This window comes from Mytilus californianus, unplaced genomic scaffold, assembly GCF_021869535.1.
Source record: "Mytilus californianus isolate M0D057914Y unplaced genomic scaffold, xbMytCali1.0.p SCAF_5, whole genome shotgun sequence".
Taxonomy (NCBI): domain Eukaryota; kingdom Metazoa; phylum Mollusca; class Bivalvia; order Mytilida; family Mytilidae; genus Mytilus; species Mytilus californianus.
Window position 1 is genome coordinate 40,216,770 of NW_026262701.1, and position 16,936 is coordinate 40,233,705.

Consider the following 16,936-nt stretch of genomic DNA (forward strand, 5'->3'; position numbering starts at 1 on the left):
TATAGAATGTCTATATTCCATTTTGTTTTTCTTTGTTGGAATAGTTATTTGTTTTTATACTGATTTAGATTATAACACAATGTTGACTGCTATACCCCAATTTTTGAAATTTTTACCTATGTCTATTTGATTTGTTCACAAATTGTTGTCAATGTAATGGGATTCTATCTAACTATCATACAAGTGAGAGGTTAAGTACGAAGTCAAAATTATGACAGTTGTTTTCCATTCGTTTGAAGTGTTTGAGCTTTTGATTTTGCCATTTGATAACGGACTTTCCGTTTTAAATTTTCCTTTGAGTTCGGTATTCATGTTATTTTACTTTTTATATAAATATCTGAATAATTTATATCATTGTGGTATCCATTGTGATCTACGGTTTCTAACTGCCAACCTTCTAAAAGCAGTAGTTAAACAAAATATGGAAGTAAATATTAGAAATTTATTAACTTTTTTATTTTTCTTACCTTCTCCTTGTTCTCGTAGTTCTTTTCCTGTATGAACTGATATGCGATGTAAAAGTACAAAGACAGGGATCCAGGCGAAAGTGACAATTGATAGCTTTTCATCAAACTTTGAATATCTACAATACATGTGATAAATAGATTAAATGGAATGAAAATACGGATATAGTTTTGATTAAAATTTGCTGAACATTATAAAAATTGCAAAATAATTTTAAATCAAGAAGTATATCTCCTGATTCCTTGTCCAGATTTGACTATACTTTATATCCTTTGTGGTTTGATCAGCTCTTCAACATTTGTATATATGTTTGGATATTCAAAAATGTTGGCCTCTAGCATCGCTGAAGAGACATTAACTGTCGAATTGCGCATCTGGTGCATTAAAATTGGTACCGTTCATGTTATTACTATCACTGGGTCAATGCCTCTGCTGTGGACGTTTTCTTCCCGAGAGTATCACCAGCCAAGTAGCCATTTCATCGGTACTGGCATGAAAATACGGATATTGTTTGATTAAAATGTGCGTTATAAAAATTTTGAAATTATTTAAATTAAGGAAGATATCTCCTTCATGCAAAACTCTGATTCCTTGTCCGGATTTGGTTATACTTCATGTCCTTTTTGGTTTGATCCGCTCTTCACCATTTGAATTAGATTTTAGGATATTCAAATATTTTGACCTCGAGCATCACTGAAGAGCCATTAATTGTCGCATTGCGCATCTGGTGCATTTAAATTGTTACCGTTAATAATATAACTTTGTCATTTAAAATCGATGTTATGTTTCCCTGCAAAGCTATACACACTGAACTGCCTGGAATGTGTGGAACAGTCCTAGAATTACCATATGTTATATGTCTGAAATCAAATGAATTTACGCAAAGAACAAATCTGAAAAGTAGTTTGGTGCTGAAAAACTGGTACCAATTAATGCTTTTACTGCTATGTCGATACCTCTGTTGGTGGACTGATAGTGTCCAAGGGTAACATCAAATTACATGAAGGCTTAAAAAGTAAGATATAGGTAATCAAGTTAACAGTCAAGAAGGTCAGTAAGTACAAATACGGTTATTGTTTTCATAAAATCAAATGCAATGAACAAATTAAGAAAAGAACTGAAAATTAAGGAAACTATTTCCGTCTTGCAAAGCTCTGGCATTATTGTCCGTGTCTGGTACACATAAAAAATGTCTCTGGAGTAGAGTGGGGGATACCTTTATTACATCTTTGACTATCCTAAATTTGCATGATCTGCTTTTCAATAGTTTAGCAAATGATCAGTCAATTTGTTACGATTAATATCTATTTCAAAAGGTACCGAATCTAGTCAATATAAAACAGGTAGAATAATGGCAATTTCATATGAAAAAGTTTCAAAATTCTTAATAATTCCTGGTTCAACTCTTACATAAAATGATGATTTGGAAAGGTTTATTCCCTATATTGATCGTTCGTTGCTTTAACAGTTTTGCGGAAAATATTTCATGCATGTTCAGGGCGAATTACTTCCTATAATACATGTACACATGTTACGTGAAACTAATGAAATTATTATTCAAAGGAGCAGTGCAGATTTCTTTTTAAGAAAAAAATGCAATGTTTTACGCAATAACATTAAAAAATTAATGGTAAAAACATGCTAAACATAAAATTGACTTCCGTTCAACATGCGTAAACGTGATGTTTGTTAATACATGGCTGTCAAGATAATTAATACTTATTGATAATTAAGGTACTGTTGTACTTACTTAATTTCTCGTCATTGACTATGTTTAATGTGACAGTATTCGGTGTACGATGTTCTTCATGCTGCTGCTTATTATCTGGTTGTTGTTCCTCTGGCAGTTGGTACATGTCTGCAAGAAAAATATATAATATTCTTGAATGAATATAGGGATTTATTTATTGATAATTGTTCAATAATAACATTTTCACTTCCTGTGCTGAAAAACTAAGAGAGCAAGGAAGTTATACAACTGTAGACAAAGCAGATTTCAGTAATCTTGGTAAATTTGTTAAAAATAAATTGCATAAAAATGAAACATTTTCTATACCACCAGTCATCATGAATTAGCTTTTTAATGAGCTAACAAAACTTGATATAAACAAATCATCTGGTATGGATAACATTGGACCAAAATCCTAAGATTAAGTGCCCCCTTTATTGTATCACCTCTCACATATATATTTAACAAAATAATAGATTCTGGTATTTATCTTACCTCCTATACATTTCGAAAAATATGATTGGTTAAAAGCAACCGCGTGGAGACCGTGTATATTCCATATTGGGTTAGTAGGCGGGGCTTACTTCAATACATGGTTAGTGGTGGTGTTACGTCCCTTTATAAAAACAACACTGTGTAGAGGAATAATCTTAAAGGTTTCAACAGACGAAGAAATTGATGATGAACGATTGAAATGAATTCATAAAACACATTTGGCATTTGTTTTTGTATAGACCAATGAAAGTAGGTTCTTAATACTAACGGTATTGAAGACTTGATCACTTTGATAGGCCACTAGTCTAAATACCATATGTTAAGATAGTCGGTAAGATAAATTCGTTACATAGTGTGCTAGTGACCTAATACGATATATATGGGTTCAGTAAATGACATATGGGGTGAAAGCTTCTTCGCTCTCACCCCATATGTCATTTACTGATCCCATATATATCGTATTAGGTCACTAGCACACTATGTAACTAATGATAACCATCTTGACTGAAGAATGCTAAGGTAACAACAGTCCACAAGGATGGTGACAATCTTTTAGCAACAAATTACAGACCTATATCTGTTCTTTCAACTTTATCAAAATTAATAGAAAGGCATGTTTCTAATAACATGTACAAATACTTATCTAAACTAAAAATTTTACATCCTACACAATATGGTTTCAGGCCGCAGCATTCTTGTCAAACTGCACTTATCAATATCATTGACAAATGGTTGCAAAAATGAATGATGGTAATTTAAACCTGGCAATTTTATTAGACTTTAAAAAAGCTTTTGATTTGGTAGATCATGACATTCTTTGTTTAAAGCTTGAAATTTATGGATTTAGTGAGGTTAATGTTAGTTTTTTTCAAGTCATACCTAAATAACAGAACACAGCAGGTACACATTTGTAGTATTTATTCTGAACAACAACATGTAAAATTTGGTGTTCCCCAAGGTTCTATACTTGGTCCTCTATTGCTTGTGTTTTTATAAATGGCCTTCCCTTATGCATTGAAAATTGTGAAACAGATCTATATGCTGATGACACCACTCTTCATAAATCAGGGAAAAACATAGAAAGTATACATGATGATGTTCAAGAAGATTTATACAGGGTTGAAGAGTGGTGCAAAACGACAAAACATGTTCATCAATACAAATAAAACAAAATGTTTGGTTACTGGAACAAAACAGAAACTATCAATTCAGACTTATCAACCAAACTAAATAACAAATTCAAAAATATTAAAAAATTCTTCATGAGAAAAATTATTAGGTGTTAAAATTGAAAGCACACTTAGCTGGAGAAATCAAATTGACCAAGTTTGTGCGAATATATCATCCAGAATATACCTTCTTTCTAACATAAAGAAATTTTTAGACATAAGTGCTAGGAAAACATATTACAATGGGTATATTCTGCCCCTAATTGACTACTGCTGTATTATTTAGGGTGATTGTAAAAATGAAGGGATAATAAGAATATTAAAACTCCAAAAAAGGGCAGCAATATTAATTTTAGATACAGATCCTTTATCCCGCTAGCCCCCTTATTTAAAGAACTTGGGTGGATGACAGTTGAAAATAGAATTAAATACCACAAATATTTACTTCTATATAAATGTGTGCGTATGGAAGCACCAATGTACCTAGTTCAAAAGTTTAAACTGAAATCAGAAAATAATCCTTACTCCTTGCGAGGTGTTACTCAAGGTAAACTGATAGTTCCTAAACCAAAAGCTGAGCTGTTTAAGAAATCTTTTGTTAATTCTGGATCAGTGTTATGGAATCGACTACCACACAAAATGCGTAAAGCCCAAAAAACTTTAACTTTTAAACAAAGTATCAAGAAGTACTTGACACAGTCCTGATAAGATTCTGTTTTCTACACTGTAATATTTTGATTTGTATATATTTTATTTCATTTTTATTTTATTTTTTTATTTTTTACTACATGTACCTCTTGAACAGTTTTATATCTTATAATGTTAATAATAATACATTGAACTACTTGACTGTAAATTAACTATGTGTAAATATCTGTTTTGATAGTATTGTAATTTGTATGTGAGGGTCTCAGGGAAGATTAGTTTGTTGTAACTAACTGGGTTTACCCTCTTTAAAAAGAAAGAATTTATTAAGTCTTTCCACTTTTCTGTCTGAAACAATCCATTGACGTCTTATAGCAGTTTTTGCCCCTGAAGTAGTTTATTTTAAGATAAATTGATGTTTACTTCAGATTGGTACATGGTAAAGCCATAAGGTCTTTTACAAAATGTTGGGTGACATATAACCTTGAAAAATGTCAACTGGAAATTACCTTGAATGAACCAGAAGTAGTCATTTTTGCACTTATTTCATGGAAAAGTACCGAGAAACCATATATTTTTTTTAAATCGGCACACATAATCCTATAATTTGAGACCGGAAGTGACATTCTATAACCGGAAGTAGCTGATTATCTCCCTTATTACAGACATAAGTATATTAAACTATATATTTTTGGAATCAGTGTGACATTTTCTTAATCGGAAGTAGCCAAATTTCACCCTTTTTACAGGCAAAAGTATATATTAACCACATATACTTGGAATCAGTGTAATTTACAGCTGTCATATGAGACCGGAAGTAACATTTTCCAAACCGGAAGTTGTCCTTATTTCAGGCAAAAGAATATAGAAACCATATATTTATTGAATCAGTATGAAGAAACCTTTGATTGGATGCCAAAAGTAACTTTGAGTAAACCGGAAGTAGATTCTTATCAGTTATTTAGAAAATTGATGTGGAAAGACCTTCATTTGTTCAGACAACAATTGGTTTTTAATTATTATTATTCTATTCATTTGTGTTATTATTAAAAAAAAAAAACATAAAAAATAAAAACAAAACAAAAATTTACAGACAAAAACATTAATAAAAAAGGCAGTTGACCACTTGTATGTTTGATAATATACCATCACATTTTACAGTTTAGGTAGCAACACGTTTTTTGTCCTTTCCAGGCAGTACTTATACAAAGGGAATGGATTAAGGGTTCTCCCAAAAGGATACTCTGTGTAAGTGAATAATCCGGCATGCGTGATTTAGAATGTATTTACTAGTTTTTTGTCGTTCAATTCAAATGGTGTTTAAAATATTAATATTATTTTCAATTTTTGTTTCCAACTGTTAATTTTATGATTGACTGCCACGGACAGCTATTGGTTTATCTCGACAAACCGTTGTCCTACCAGACACGAACAGGTTACAGCCCTACTTGCAAATCTTTTTTTCTTTTTTGTTTGCTGTGAGGATAATGGAACTTATTTAATAAATACATTACAACTTGATCTTTTTAGTTTTTTGTACACAACGGTTAGATGACTGAAAATATCATCGTTGTTGGTCAAACATAATTGCTCCAGTTATTGTAAAAACAAAAGTTGATTGATCCATGTGTTTGGTAAAATATATCTTATGATTTATTGATATATAATAATTTGCGGACCGCCAAGAAAAAGAAAATTTCCTCTGCAAAAAAGATATAAGAAGATGTGGTATGAGTGCCAATGAGACAACTCTCCATCCAAGTCAAAATTTATAAAGTAAACCATTATAGGTCAAAGTACGCTCTTCAACACGGAGCCTTAACTCACACCGAACAGTAAGCTATAAAGGGCCCCAAAAATTACTAGTGTAAAACCATTCAAACGGGAAAACCAACGTCTATATAAAAAAACGAGAAACGAGAAACACTTATGAACCACATCAACAAACAACAACTACTGAACATCAGATTCCTGACTTAGGACAGGTGCAAACAAATGCAGCCTTTTTGAAATTTACTGCATAGTGGTAGCAATTTTTCAAAAAGAACCTTGTAACTAATGGAAGATATACCTTTAGTCGAGAAGATTATATAAGAAAAAGAAAAAAAAAAAACGGGGCAGTCGCCAAAACATTTTGTAAATAGTAAGCTGACATTTTTTCAACTATCCTGCCGATTGGCAAATAACGTTGTGTTATTGTATAGTTTTTCCGCTTTTGTGGCCTTTACACCTTTGTCTTTATCTTCATTTATAGTTACAAACAATTCAGACAATACATGTTTTTCAAAATATTCATATATTGTATCTTATTTCATTCGGTATCTTCTAATTTGTTTTGGAAAAGTGTTCTAACACCACAGAGGGTATAGCTATTCCGAAATGCGCTTACCAGGTTTCGCTACTGGAAAATCACAGGACAGCTCATCTAAAATAAAAAAAAAAATTACTTAAAGATCGTGTAACATTTCACTACTTTTTACACCCTATTACCGGCTATCGTCACGGCAGATGCAATTGTTAATTGAGAATGACGGATAGATAAATGTATTGACATTTTCCTGTTTACTAAACCTTTAGGGCAATATTTTCATGTTTCTTGTATTGCTTTATAGCTTATACAATAGGCCATGTTTTCTTTCAAAGAAGAGGCTAAGACTTCGCATATTAAAAACAATATCAATGAATCAAGATATGCGTTACTCAATTTCGCGCAAATATCGCAAATAATAGCAAATTTACTAAAAAATACAATTTGATCGTAACTTTTAAGGTTTAATTAAATATATGCAGCCCATGTTATACCTTCTTACCAAAGACGCACTACTGTCTAGTTCTTTTATCTAATTAAATATGTATAATCGAATTTGGTCAGTCAGCATGTCTCAGTTTTACTATTGTGCTGTTGTCAGAGCATACACTGACGGCAAATCTATGTAATCGTTAACCAACATACATAACAATTTGATATTATTTATTGTTTTCAAATTCAAATATCACGCAGGCTGATATCCAGTAAAAATTAAACATTAAAAAAATGGGACACTTTATAAGAGAAGGAAAAAATGGCCAAGTACGTATATTCGTATTGTTAAACCTGTTTCTATGACCTTTGAAAGCTATAATCCACTGTTTTGTGAAATTTTTTCTTTATAAACGTATATAAGGTGCAAAAAATCCTAAATTATGAAGATACAAAGTATGCACCTTATAAACGTTTATAAAGAAAATATTTCACAAAACAGTGGATTATAGTATAATCAAATACATTTGGATCTTTAAGATGCATAAGCACAAATTCGACCAAAAAATAATCAGAATAATAAAATATTGATATTTTAAAGGCATTAATGTGTATCTCTGACTCCCGCAATAGTTTAAATTATCTGAGTGCATATTTGGTGAAAATACTGGATAGATGCGGGTACAACATTGCAAGTACACGGGAAAGTATATTTTGTATTTATATTGAACAAATGTCATAAGGCACTGTACTTTGATGATTTAAAATCAATGTCACAATAATAAATACCATCAATTCTGATTTTGAAAAAAAAAATGTTTGTGCGAATATATCATCCAGAATATACCTTCTTTCTAACATAAAGAAATTTTTAGACATAAGTGCTAGGAAAACATATTACAATGGGTATGTTCTGCCCCTAATTGACTACTGCTGTATTATTTAGGGTGATTGTAAAAATGAAGGGATAATAAGAATATTAAAACTCCAAAAAGGGCAGCAATATTAATTTTAGATACAGATCCTTTATCCCGCTAGCCCCCTTATTTAAAGAACTTGGGTGGATGACAGTTGAAAATAGAATTAAATACCACAAATATTTACTTCTATATAAATGTGTGCGTATGGAAGCACCAATGTACCTAGTTCAAAAGTTTAAACTGAAATCAGAAAATAATCCTTACTCCTTGCGAGGTGTTACTCAAGGTAAACTGATAGTTCCTAAACCAAAAGCTGAGCTGTTTAAGAAATCTTTTGTTAATTCTGGATCAGTGTTATGGAATCGACTACCACACAAAATGCGTAAAGCCCAAAAAACTTTAACTTTTAAACAAAGTATCAAGAAGTACTTGACACAGTCCTGATAAGATTCTGTTTTCTACACTGTAATATTTTGATTTGTATATATTTTATTTCATTTTTATTTTATTTTTTTATTTTTTACTACATGTACCTCTTGAACAGTTTTATATCTTATAATGTTAATAATAATACATTGAACTACTTGACTGTAAATTAACTATGTGTAAATATCTGTTTTGATAGTATTGTAATTTGTATGTGAGGGTCTCAGGGAAGATTAGTTTGTTGTAACTAACTGGGTTTACCCTCTTTAAAAAGAAAGAATTTATTAAGTCTTTCCACTTTTCTGTCTGAAACAATCCATTGACGTCTTATAGCAGTTTTTGCCCCTGAAGTAGTTTATTTTAAGATAAATTGATGTTTACTTCAGATTGGTACATGGTAAAGCCATAAGGTCTTTTACAGAATGTTGGGTGACATATAACCTTGAAAAATGTCAACTGGAAATTACCTTGAATGAACCAGAAGTAGTCATTTTTGCACTTATTTCATGGAAAAGTACCGAGAAACCATATATTTTTTTTAAATCGGCACACATAATCCTATAATTTGAGACCGGAAGTGACATTCTATAACCGGAAGTAGCTGATTATCTCCCTTATTACAGACATAAGTATATTAAACTATATATTTTTGGAATCAGTGTGACATTTTCTTAATCGGAAGTAGCCAAATTTCACCCTTTTTACAGGCAAAAGTATATATTAACCACATATACTTGGAATCAGTGTAATATACAGCTGTCATATGAGACCGGAAGTAACATTTTCCAAACCGGAAGTTGTCCTTATTTCAGGCAAAAGAATATAGAAACCATATATTTATTAAATCAGTATGAAGAAACCTTTGATTGGATGCCAAAAGTAACTTTGAGTAAACCGGAAGTAGATTCTTATCAGTTATTTAGAAAATTGATGTGGAAAGACCTTCATTTGTTCAGACAACAATTGGTTTTTAATTATTATTATTCTATTCATTTGTGTTATTATTAAAAAAAAAAAAAACATAAAAAATAAAAACAAAACAAAAATTTACAGACAAAAACAATAATAAAAAAGGCAGTTGACCACTTGTATGTTTGATAATATACCATCACATTTTACAGTTTAGGTAGCAACACGTTTTTTGTCCTTTCCAGGCAGTACTTATACAAAGGGAATGGATTAAGGGTTCTCCCAAAAGGATACTCTGTGTAAGTGAATAATCCGGCATGCGTGATTTAGAATGTATTTACTAGTTTTTTGTCGTTCAATTCAAATGGTGTTTAAAATATTAATATTATTTTCAATTTTTGTTTCCAACTGTTAATTTTATGATTGACTGCCACGGACAGCTATTGGTTTATCTCGACAAACCGTTGTCCTACCAGACACGAACAGGTTACAGCCCTACTTGCAAATCTTTTTTTCTTTTTTGTTTGCTGTGAGGATAATGGAACTTATTTAATAAATACATTACAACTTGATCTTTTTAGTTTTTTGTACACAACGGTTAGATGACTGAAAATATCATCGTTGTTGGTCAAACATAATTGCTCCAGTTATTGTAAAAACAAAAGTTGATTGATCCATGTGTTTGGTAAAATATATCTTATGATTTATTGATATATAATAATTTGCGGACCGTCAAGAAAAAGAAAATTTCCTCTGCAAAAAAGATATAAGAAGATGTGGTATGAGTGCCAATGAGACAACTCTCCATCCAAGTCAAAATTTATAAAGTAAACCATTATAGGTCAAAGTACGCTCTTCAACACGGAGCCTTAACTCACACCGAACAGTAAGCTATAAAGGGCCCCAAAAATTACTAGTGTAAAACCATTCAAACGGGAAAACCAACGTCTATATAAAAAAACGAGAAACGAGAAACACTTATGAACCACATCAACAAACAACAACTACTGAACATCAGATTCCTGACTTAGGACAGGTGCAAACAAATGCAGCCTTTTTGAAATTTACTGCATAGTGGTAGCAATTTTTCAAAAAGAACCTTGTAACTAATGGAAGATATACCTTTAGTCGAGAAGATTATATAAGAAAAAGAAAAAAAAAAAAACGGGGCAGTCGCCAAAACATTTTGTAAATAGTAAGCTGACATTTTTTCAACTATCCTGCCGATTGGCAAATAACGTTGTGTTATTGTATAGTTTTTCCGCTTTTGTGGCCTTTACACCTTTGTCTTTATCTTCATTTATAGTTACAAACAATTCAGACAATACATGTTTTTCAAAATATTCATATATTGTATCTTATTTCATTCGGTATCTTCTAATTTGTTTTGGAAAAGTGTTCTAACACCACAGAGGGTATAGCTATTCCGAAATGCGCTTACCAGGTTTCGCTACTGGAAAATCACAGGACAGCTCATCTAAAATAAAAAAAAAATTACTATATATAATACAACATTAAAGATCGTGTAACATTTCACTACTTTTTACACCCTATTACCGGCTATCGTCACGGCAGATGCAATTGTTAATTGAGAATGACGGATAGATAAATGTATTGACATTTTCCTGTTTACTAAACCTTTAGGGTAATATTTTCATGTTTCTTGTATTGCTTTATAGCTTATACAATAGGCCATGTTTTCTTTCAAATAAGAGGCTAAGACTTCGCATATTAAAAACAATATCAATGAATCAAGATATGCGTTACTCAATTTCGCGCAAATATCGCAAATAATAGCAAATTTACTAAAAAATACAATTTGATCGTAACTTTTAAGGTTTAATTAAATATATGCAGCCCATGTTATACCTTCTTACCAAAGACGCACTACTGTCTAGTTCTTTTATCTAATTAAATATGTATAATCGAATTTGGTCAGTCAGCATGTCTCAGTTTTACTATTGTGCTGTTGTCAGAGCATACACTGACGGCAAATCTATGTAATCGTTAACCAACATACATAACAATTTGATATTATTTATTGTTTTCAAATTCAAATATCACGCAGGCTGATATCCAGTAAAAATTAAACATTAAAAAAATGGGACACTTTATAAGAGAAGGAAAAAATGGCCAAGTACGTATATTCGTATTGTTAAACCTGTTTCTATGACCTTTGAAAGCTATAATCCACTGTTTTGTGAAATTTTTTCTTTATAAACGTATATAAGGTGCAAAAAATCCTAAATTATGAAGATACAAAGTATGCACCTTATAAACGTTTATAAAGAAAATATTTCACAAAACAGTGGATTATAGTATAATCAAATACATTTGGATCTTTAAGATGCATAAGCACAAATTCGACCAAAAAATAATCAGAATAATAAAATATTGATATTTTAAAGGCATTAATGTGTATCTCTGACTCCCGCAATAGTTTAAATTATCTGAGTGCATATTTGGTGAAAATACTGGATAGATGCGGGTACAACATTGCAAGTACACGGGAAAGTATATTTTGTATTTATATTGAACAAATGTCATAAGGCACTGTACTTTGATGATTTAAAATCAATGTCACAATAATAAATATCATCAATTCTGATTTTGAAAAAAAAAATGTACTATAATATATGAGCAAGTAGACTTATGATTCCACATGTTTGTATTTGTTAAATATACACAGGTGTATTTTCTCGAATGCTACTTATAAATCTGATGATAAATTAACATACCGAATTTGGGTTCTTTCTCGTATTCTCCAACGTGAATCGGTACTTTACCATCTGAAAGGAAAGTCGTATACTATCATGAATTTAAAGAAAAACAGATTGCGCACACTATATCTATCTCTTCTTGTAATCTATATAAATTAATTGTACTTACGTTTGCATAGAAATTGATTTGTAATAATCCACAATGATATTTCTTTACTTTTACCGACCAAGACTGATATCTCTGCTCTTCAACAACGGTTTATGTTCACAGTGGGTCTCTCGAACCGAAATCCTAGGAGGGATCGGACTCCCGAGGAGCAGTCACACTTAGTTTAATACAATTCGTAAGTAAATGTTTTATCTGATTTCCACAGAGGAGTACATGTATGCTCTGTGGGAATCGGATCCAAATTTAACTTACCCAACGTGTTGCGGTCTCGTGTAATTGCTCATAGGGATTCAGATCACTCCGCTGATTTAGGATCATGATACCCGGTTTGTTGTGTTGCTAGTAAAACAATTGTTTATTCCATTCATTTTTATCTTTGAATTTATTCCATTCATTTGTACCTTTGAACTTATTCCATTCATTTTTATCTTTGAATTTATTTCATTCATTTTTATCTTTGAATTTTTTTCATTTATTTTTATCTTTGAATTGATTTCATTCATTTTTATCTTTGAATTGTGTCTTCAGAAACGAAGGAAATCAATACTTTGTTTTCCATCTTAAGATGATCGTTCTCTTTGTTGAAATTTGGATTATGAAACAATCTGGGTTTAAGAAGCTTATACTTAACCAAATAAGGATTTGAGTGTATTGAAAATGTTGGCAAATGTCTCTACATCGTCTGTGAATTTTGGGGCCAGATATCTCCATAATGTACTGTAACCAATTACGTTTAACTTTTTGAATCACTAAAAAGATGTTCAACTGAACTCTGTCTTCCTTCATACAGTTTACTTTTCGACACTTCCCGACTAACGGTGTGTCCTCGGTGGCCGAGTGATCTATGTATACTGACGGACCTTAAAAACGCAACATTACATTTTATCTTTTTAATTCTAATTTTCTAATATGCAATTTTTGTTCAATAAATGTATAAACATCAATTTCATTCATTACTTTATTGTCTAAATAAAGTTTGCTGTTTGAAAGTTGAATTGATTACGCCATGTTTAATGTTCAAATCATGTGATATGCACTGAATGTTTTTCTGCAGTCGATTCTTAGGCATTTACGTATATGGGAAACATTTATGCCTGAATCTGTCTGCCATGACATTCGACGACTATATTAGCAGTTGACGTTGCGGCCGTAAACATGTCTCGCAAATGACGTTGTGTAATCAAATTTTATTGACGTGGCGTTGTCACTACATACTGATCTGGTCATGGATGGTCATCAACAAATCCCGTCTGCCTGTACTGTTGTTGTAAGGACAACATGTTGAGTTTCTGACGTGAAATTGTTTAGCACTAGAACCAGCACGTTCACGTACTCCTACCTTCAATATTCTAATGGCCCAATTAAGATTTTTTTCTTTGCTCAGTCTCGGCAATATGGACATGCAACATTTTTACTGCGTTAAGTGTACATGTAGGTATGGATTGAAAGAATTGTTTCACGATGAAAAAAAACTTAAAAAAAACATTTATGGGTCAAAATTTCGCTTTATGAAATTCGTAAGACTTCAATAATCTGGTATGTTCAAAATCACCAGGTAAGTCTGGTATCGATTTTTTTTCTATACAGAAAGAAGATGGTATGCATGAATAGTAGTTATTTTAAGATCAATCATGATTTGGTAAAAAAAATCACCAAAATGTGTGTTGCGTTTTTAAAGTACGTCAGTTCAACTACTGTATTACTAGCCTTTCAATACTGAGGTTAGGAGTTTGAACCCCGCACGTGGCAGGTGCGTGCACTCTAGTCTTATCTTAATTGATAAGGATTGTCAGTTTTCCTGTCGATATACTTATTATGTATTATGTATAATATATGAATATTGGTGGTTCTCTCTGGGTACTCCGGCTTCCTCCATCAATAAAAACTGACCCCCACGAAATAGCCTACTGTGCTTAAAGTGGCGTCAAACATCAATCAAACAATCAATCGCGACTTACGGTTGATCTGAGTTGTCGTACGGTCTTCGGATGAAATACCTGACCATCTCTAACAGCGTGCTGCATCAAGGTGAATTGAATGGGCATCATTCTGATAACCCATAAACTCACTTTTTAGATGCAAAATACACCTAGCGTTGTTTAAAACCACATGACAGCGTGTAATATACCCTTGAAACTTTCTTGCAAGGTAATAACAGACGCATTCTAATAAATAGCTGATTTATGATACTTTCACATCTAGATATTGATATTGATCGTCGTCCATTTGGTTATAAATGCTTTCACATCCGGCTGGAATGGTATTCTTTGCTTCATTTAGGGAGTTTGGCAAGATCGCCGCTGAAGATTAACAAGCTTGCAACAACCTTTGTATAGGTTTGTAAGGCAAACTTCAATCCTTTCAACATAATATAAAACAGCATGATTTCTCAACAGCAAGTTAAGTATTTCGAGTATGCAGTCAATAACTGCTAGCATTTTTTTAAATTCCGAACAGTATTGTTTATTACGTTTGTTTGTTTCAACTTGTGTTTCTGCTGTCTACTATATATCGTCATTTAAGAGTAAAGTGGTTTCCTGTACTGATTTTCATTGTATGTAATTTTGTACGAACTGATAAAATTTAAAAGGTTGGGATCCGAAAGCAAGTTTTACCCAACCACATACTTTTTATGCATGAACCTTCAAACATTAGGAATCTCTTCAGTGATAGTTTACTGTTTGAAGTGTCAATGGAAGATTTGCAAAGTATCTGTATAATTTGTTCCACAAATTCCAAAGAATCATGACGATTTACATATTTATTTTTATTATGTTTTCGTAAATTCGTTCTAATTTTGAATATCAATGCAGTATTTGCAACGCTGAACAACATTACGTTTAATATCATTCAGGATAATTTAACAAGTACTGCATTATAAATGTTATCCTTATTATGAAATGAATACAAAAATAATTCACTTTTCTTGTTTAAGTCCCGTAATGACCATCCCTTGATTATGGCTTCGACTACCGCTTCTTCCATCTTTAAGCCCTTGTCGTTGTTTACATCATATACCGTGATCTGAAAAATTACAAATTTCTTCACAGCTACTACCACAATCGTTCATGTTAAACGAATTAATTTTAAAATTACGTCACTTTATCAATCATGATTAATTTTACTTTCAGTTTGGCAGTGAAATCCAATGGAGAGGTCAAAATAAATGTTGATAAAATACACACAGTTCAAACTTAGAGAAAAAGAAGGTAGAGATTTTTAAAATTTTAGAACTCCTTAGATAATAAATTAATAGGATTATTGAGTAATAAAGATGAAATAAAATATAGGAATTTTGGTGTATGTTCAAAGGTATAATTGAAAAACGAAAAGAAATATCAATTGATAAATAATTGCATAACTTAAAAAATGATAACACCATGACAGCTTTCCTTTACAATAACATTTAACGGTAAACATGTTACTGCACCAAATGTGCATCTTGACAGTTACTGTTTCTTCTGTTATAATGGATGCCAAATTTTTAAAATCAACATACATTGAGAACCAAAAATATAACAAAAGCCTGACAAGTAATCAGAGCTATGCGTGAGGTTGTCCTAAACAGATTTCTTAATTTCTATAAAAGCAAATTTCAATAAAACAATATCCATATGTTTATTGAAGTTCCGACCAAAAATAAGATTAACTCAGCTTATGTATACACGTATACTATTTCCATCGGTGTTTTATAAATCCTGTACGACAGTTGCAAATATCCTCATGTAATGATACAAAACTCACCAGATGATCAAATTTTGCAATGGTTTCCATCGTCTTTATCAATTTCAAGAAGCGGTTATTCAAAAAATAAGTTCCAAATAGCAAAGGCGCCTTCTTTTTTATCAGACGATATCGTTCACTGAAAAAAGAAAGTGCTCTATGTATGATTTTGGGGTGTTATGGGTAGATTAAGCAGTAATGATTATGGACAAATGTCTAAGCTCTTCTGAGAAGATTCTGACAACCTGAGCTCCATAATGGTTGTTTTCATCTGTTTTATCATTCCTTGCATCTGCAGAAGGATACATTCTAGATGGGCTATTGAGTTCATTAAAATATATATATATATATATATATATATTTATGCTGAAATTGATATCCGTAATGCAAAGCTGTCAACGTATTATATTTCAAATCGCCACTATTTAAAAGAAATATCTAGACTTCACGGACTAGATAATCAAAATATATATTGTAGTACGATACACAATACTTGTTGCAAAGCGAAGAAATATGTGAAGCAAAACTTTAAAATAGATCTGATACAATTGAAGAGTCAACAATAGTGACTTTTTTGTATTTAAATAAATATATGTTCTCCTACTTTTAACATTTAAATATACAAACGATTGGACATTTTTGACGACCTCGACACTAATGTTTGTGTATCAAGAAAAATAATTAACTCTATGTTATGCCAGGAGCCTGGTTTAAAAATTGAAAGGTATTGCCGACATGTCTTTAAACCTTAATATCAAATTTATTTAAATGTTATCTTTAAATTGGGTGTCACTTTTTCATAAATTTCGTTTAAGTTGTTCCAAAT

At 31.5% G+C, this 16,936-nt stretch overlaps 2 protein-coding genes across 8 annotated transcripts in view; both read right to left on the minus strand.

The window, feature by feature from the left end:
* The window catches only part of LOC127702076 (transient receptor potential cation channel subfamily M member-like 2), a 177,100-nt gene that overhangs the window by 37,658 nt on the left and 122,506 nt on the right, over positions 1-16,936 (minus strand). The window lies entirely within an intron of this gene.
* LOC127702078 (transient receptor potential cation channel subfamily M member 1-like) overlaps positions 1-16,936 on the minus strand; it is a 43,628-nt gene that overhangs the window by 16,958 nt on the left and 9,734 nt on the right. The window contains exons 6-11 of one of the 2 annotated variants that reach the window (XM_052206092.1): positions 16,132-16,249; positions 15,309-15,411; positions 12,237-12,287; positions 6,893-6,928; positions 2,216-2,323; positions 468-583 (exon numbers count right to left, since the gene is read on the minus strand). In XM_052206092.1, coding sequence (XP_052062052.1) covers positions 468-583; positions 2,216-2,323; positions 6,893-6,928; positions 12,237-12,287; positions 15,309-15,411; positions 16,132-16,249 — 532 coding nt within the window. Of the gene's footprint in view, positions 1-467; positions 584-2,215; positions 2,324-6,892; positions 6,929-10,939; positions 10,976-12,236; positions 12,288-15,308; positions 15,412-16,131; positions 16,250-16,936 lie in introns of both variants that reach the window. The other variant, XM_052206093.1, reaches the window with a different exon arrangement.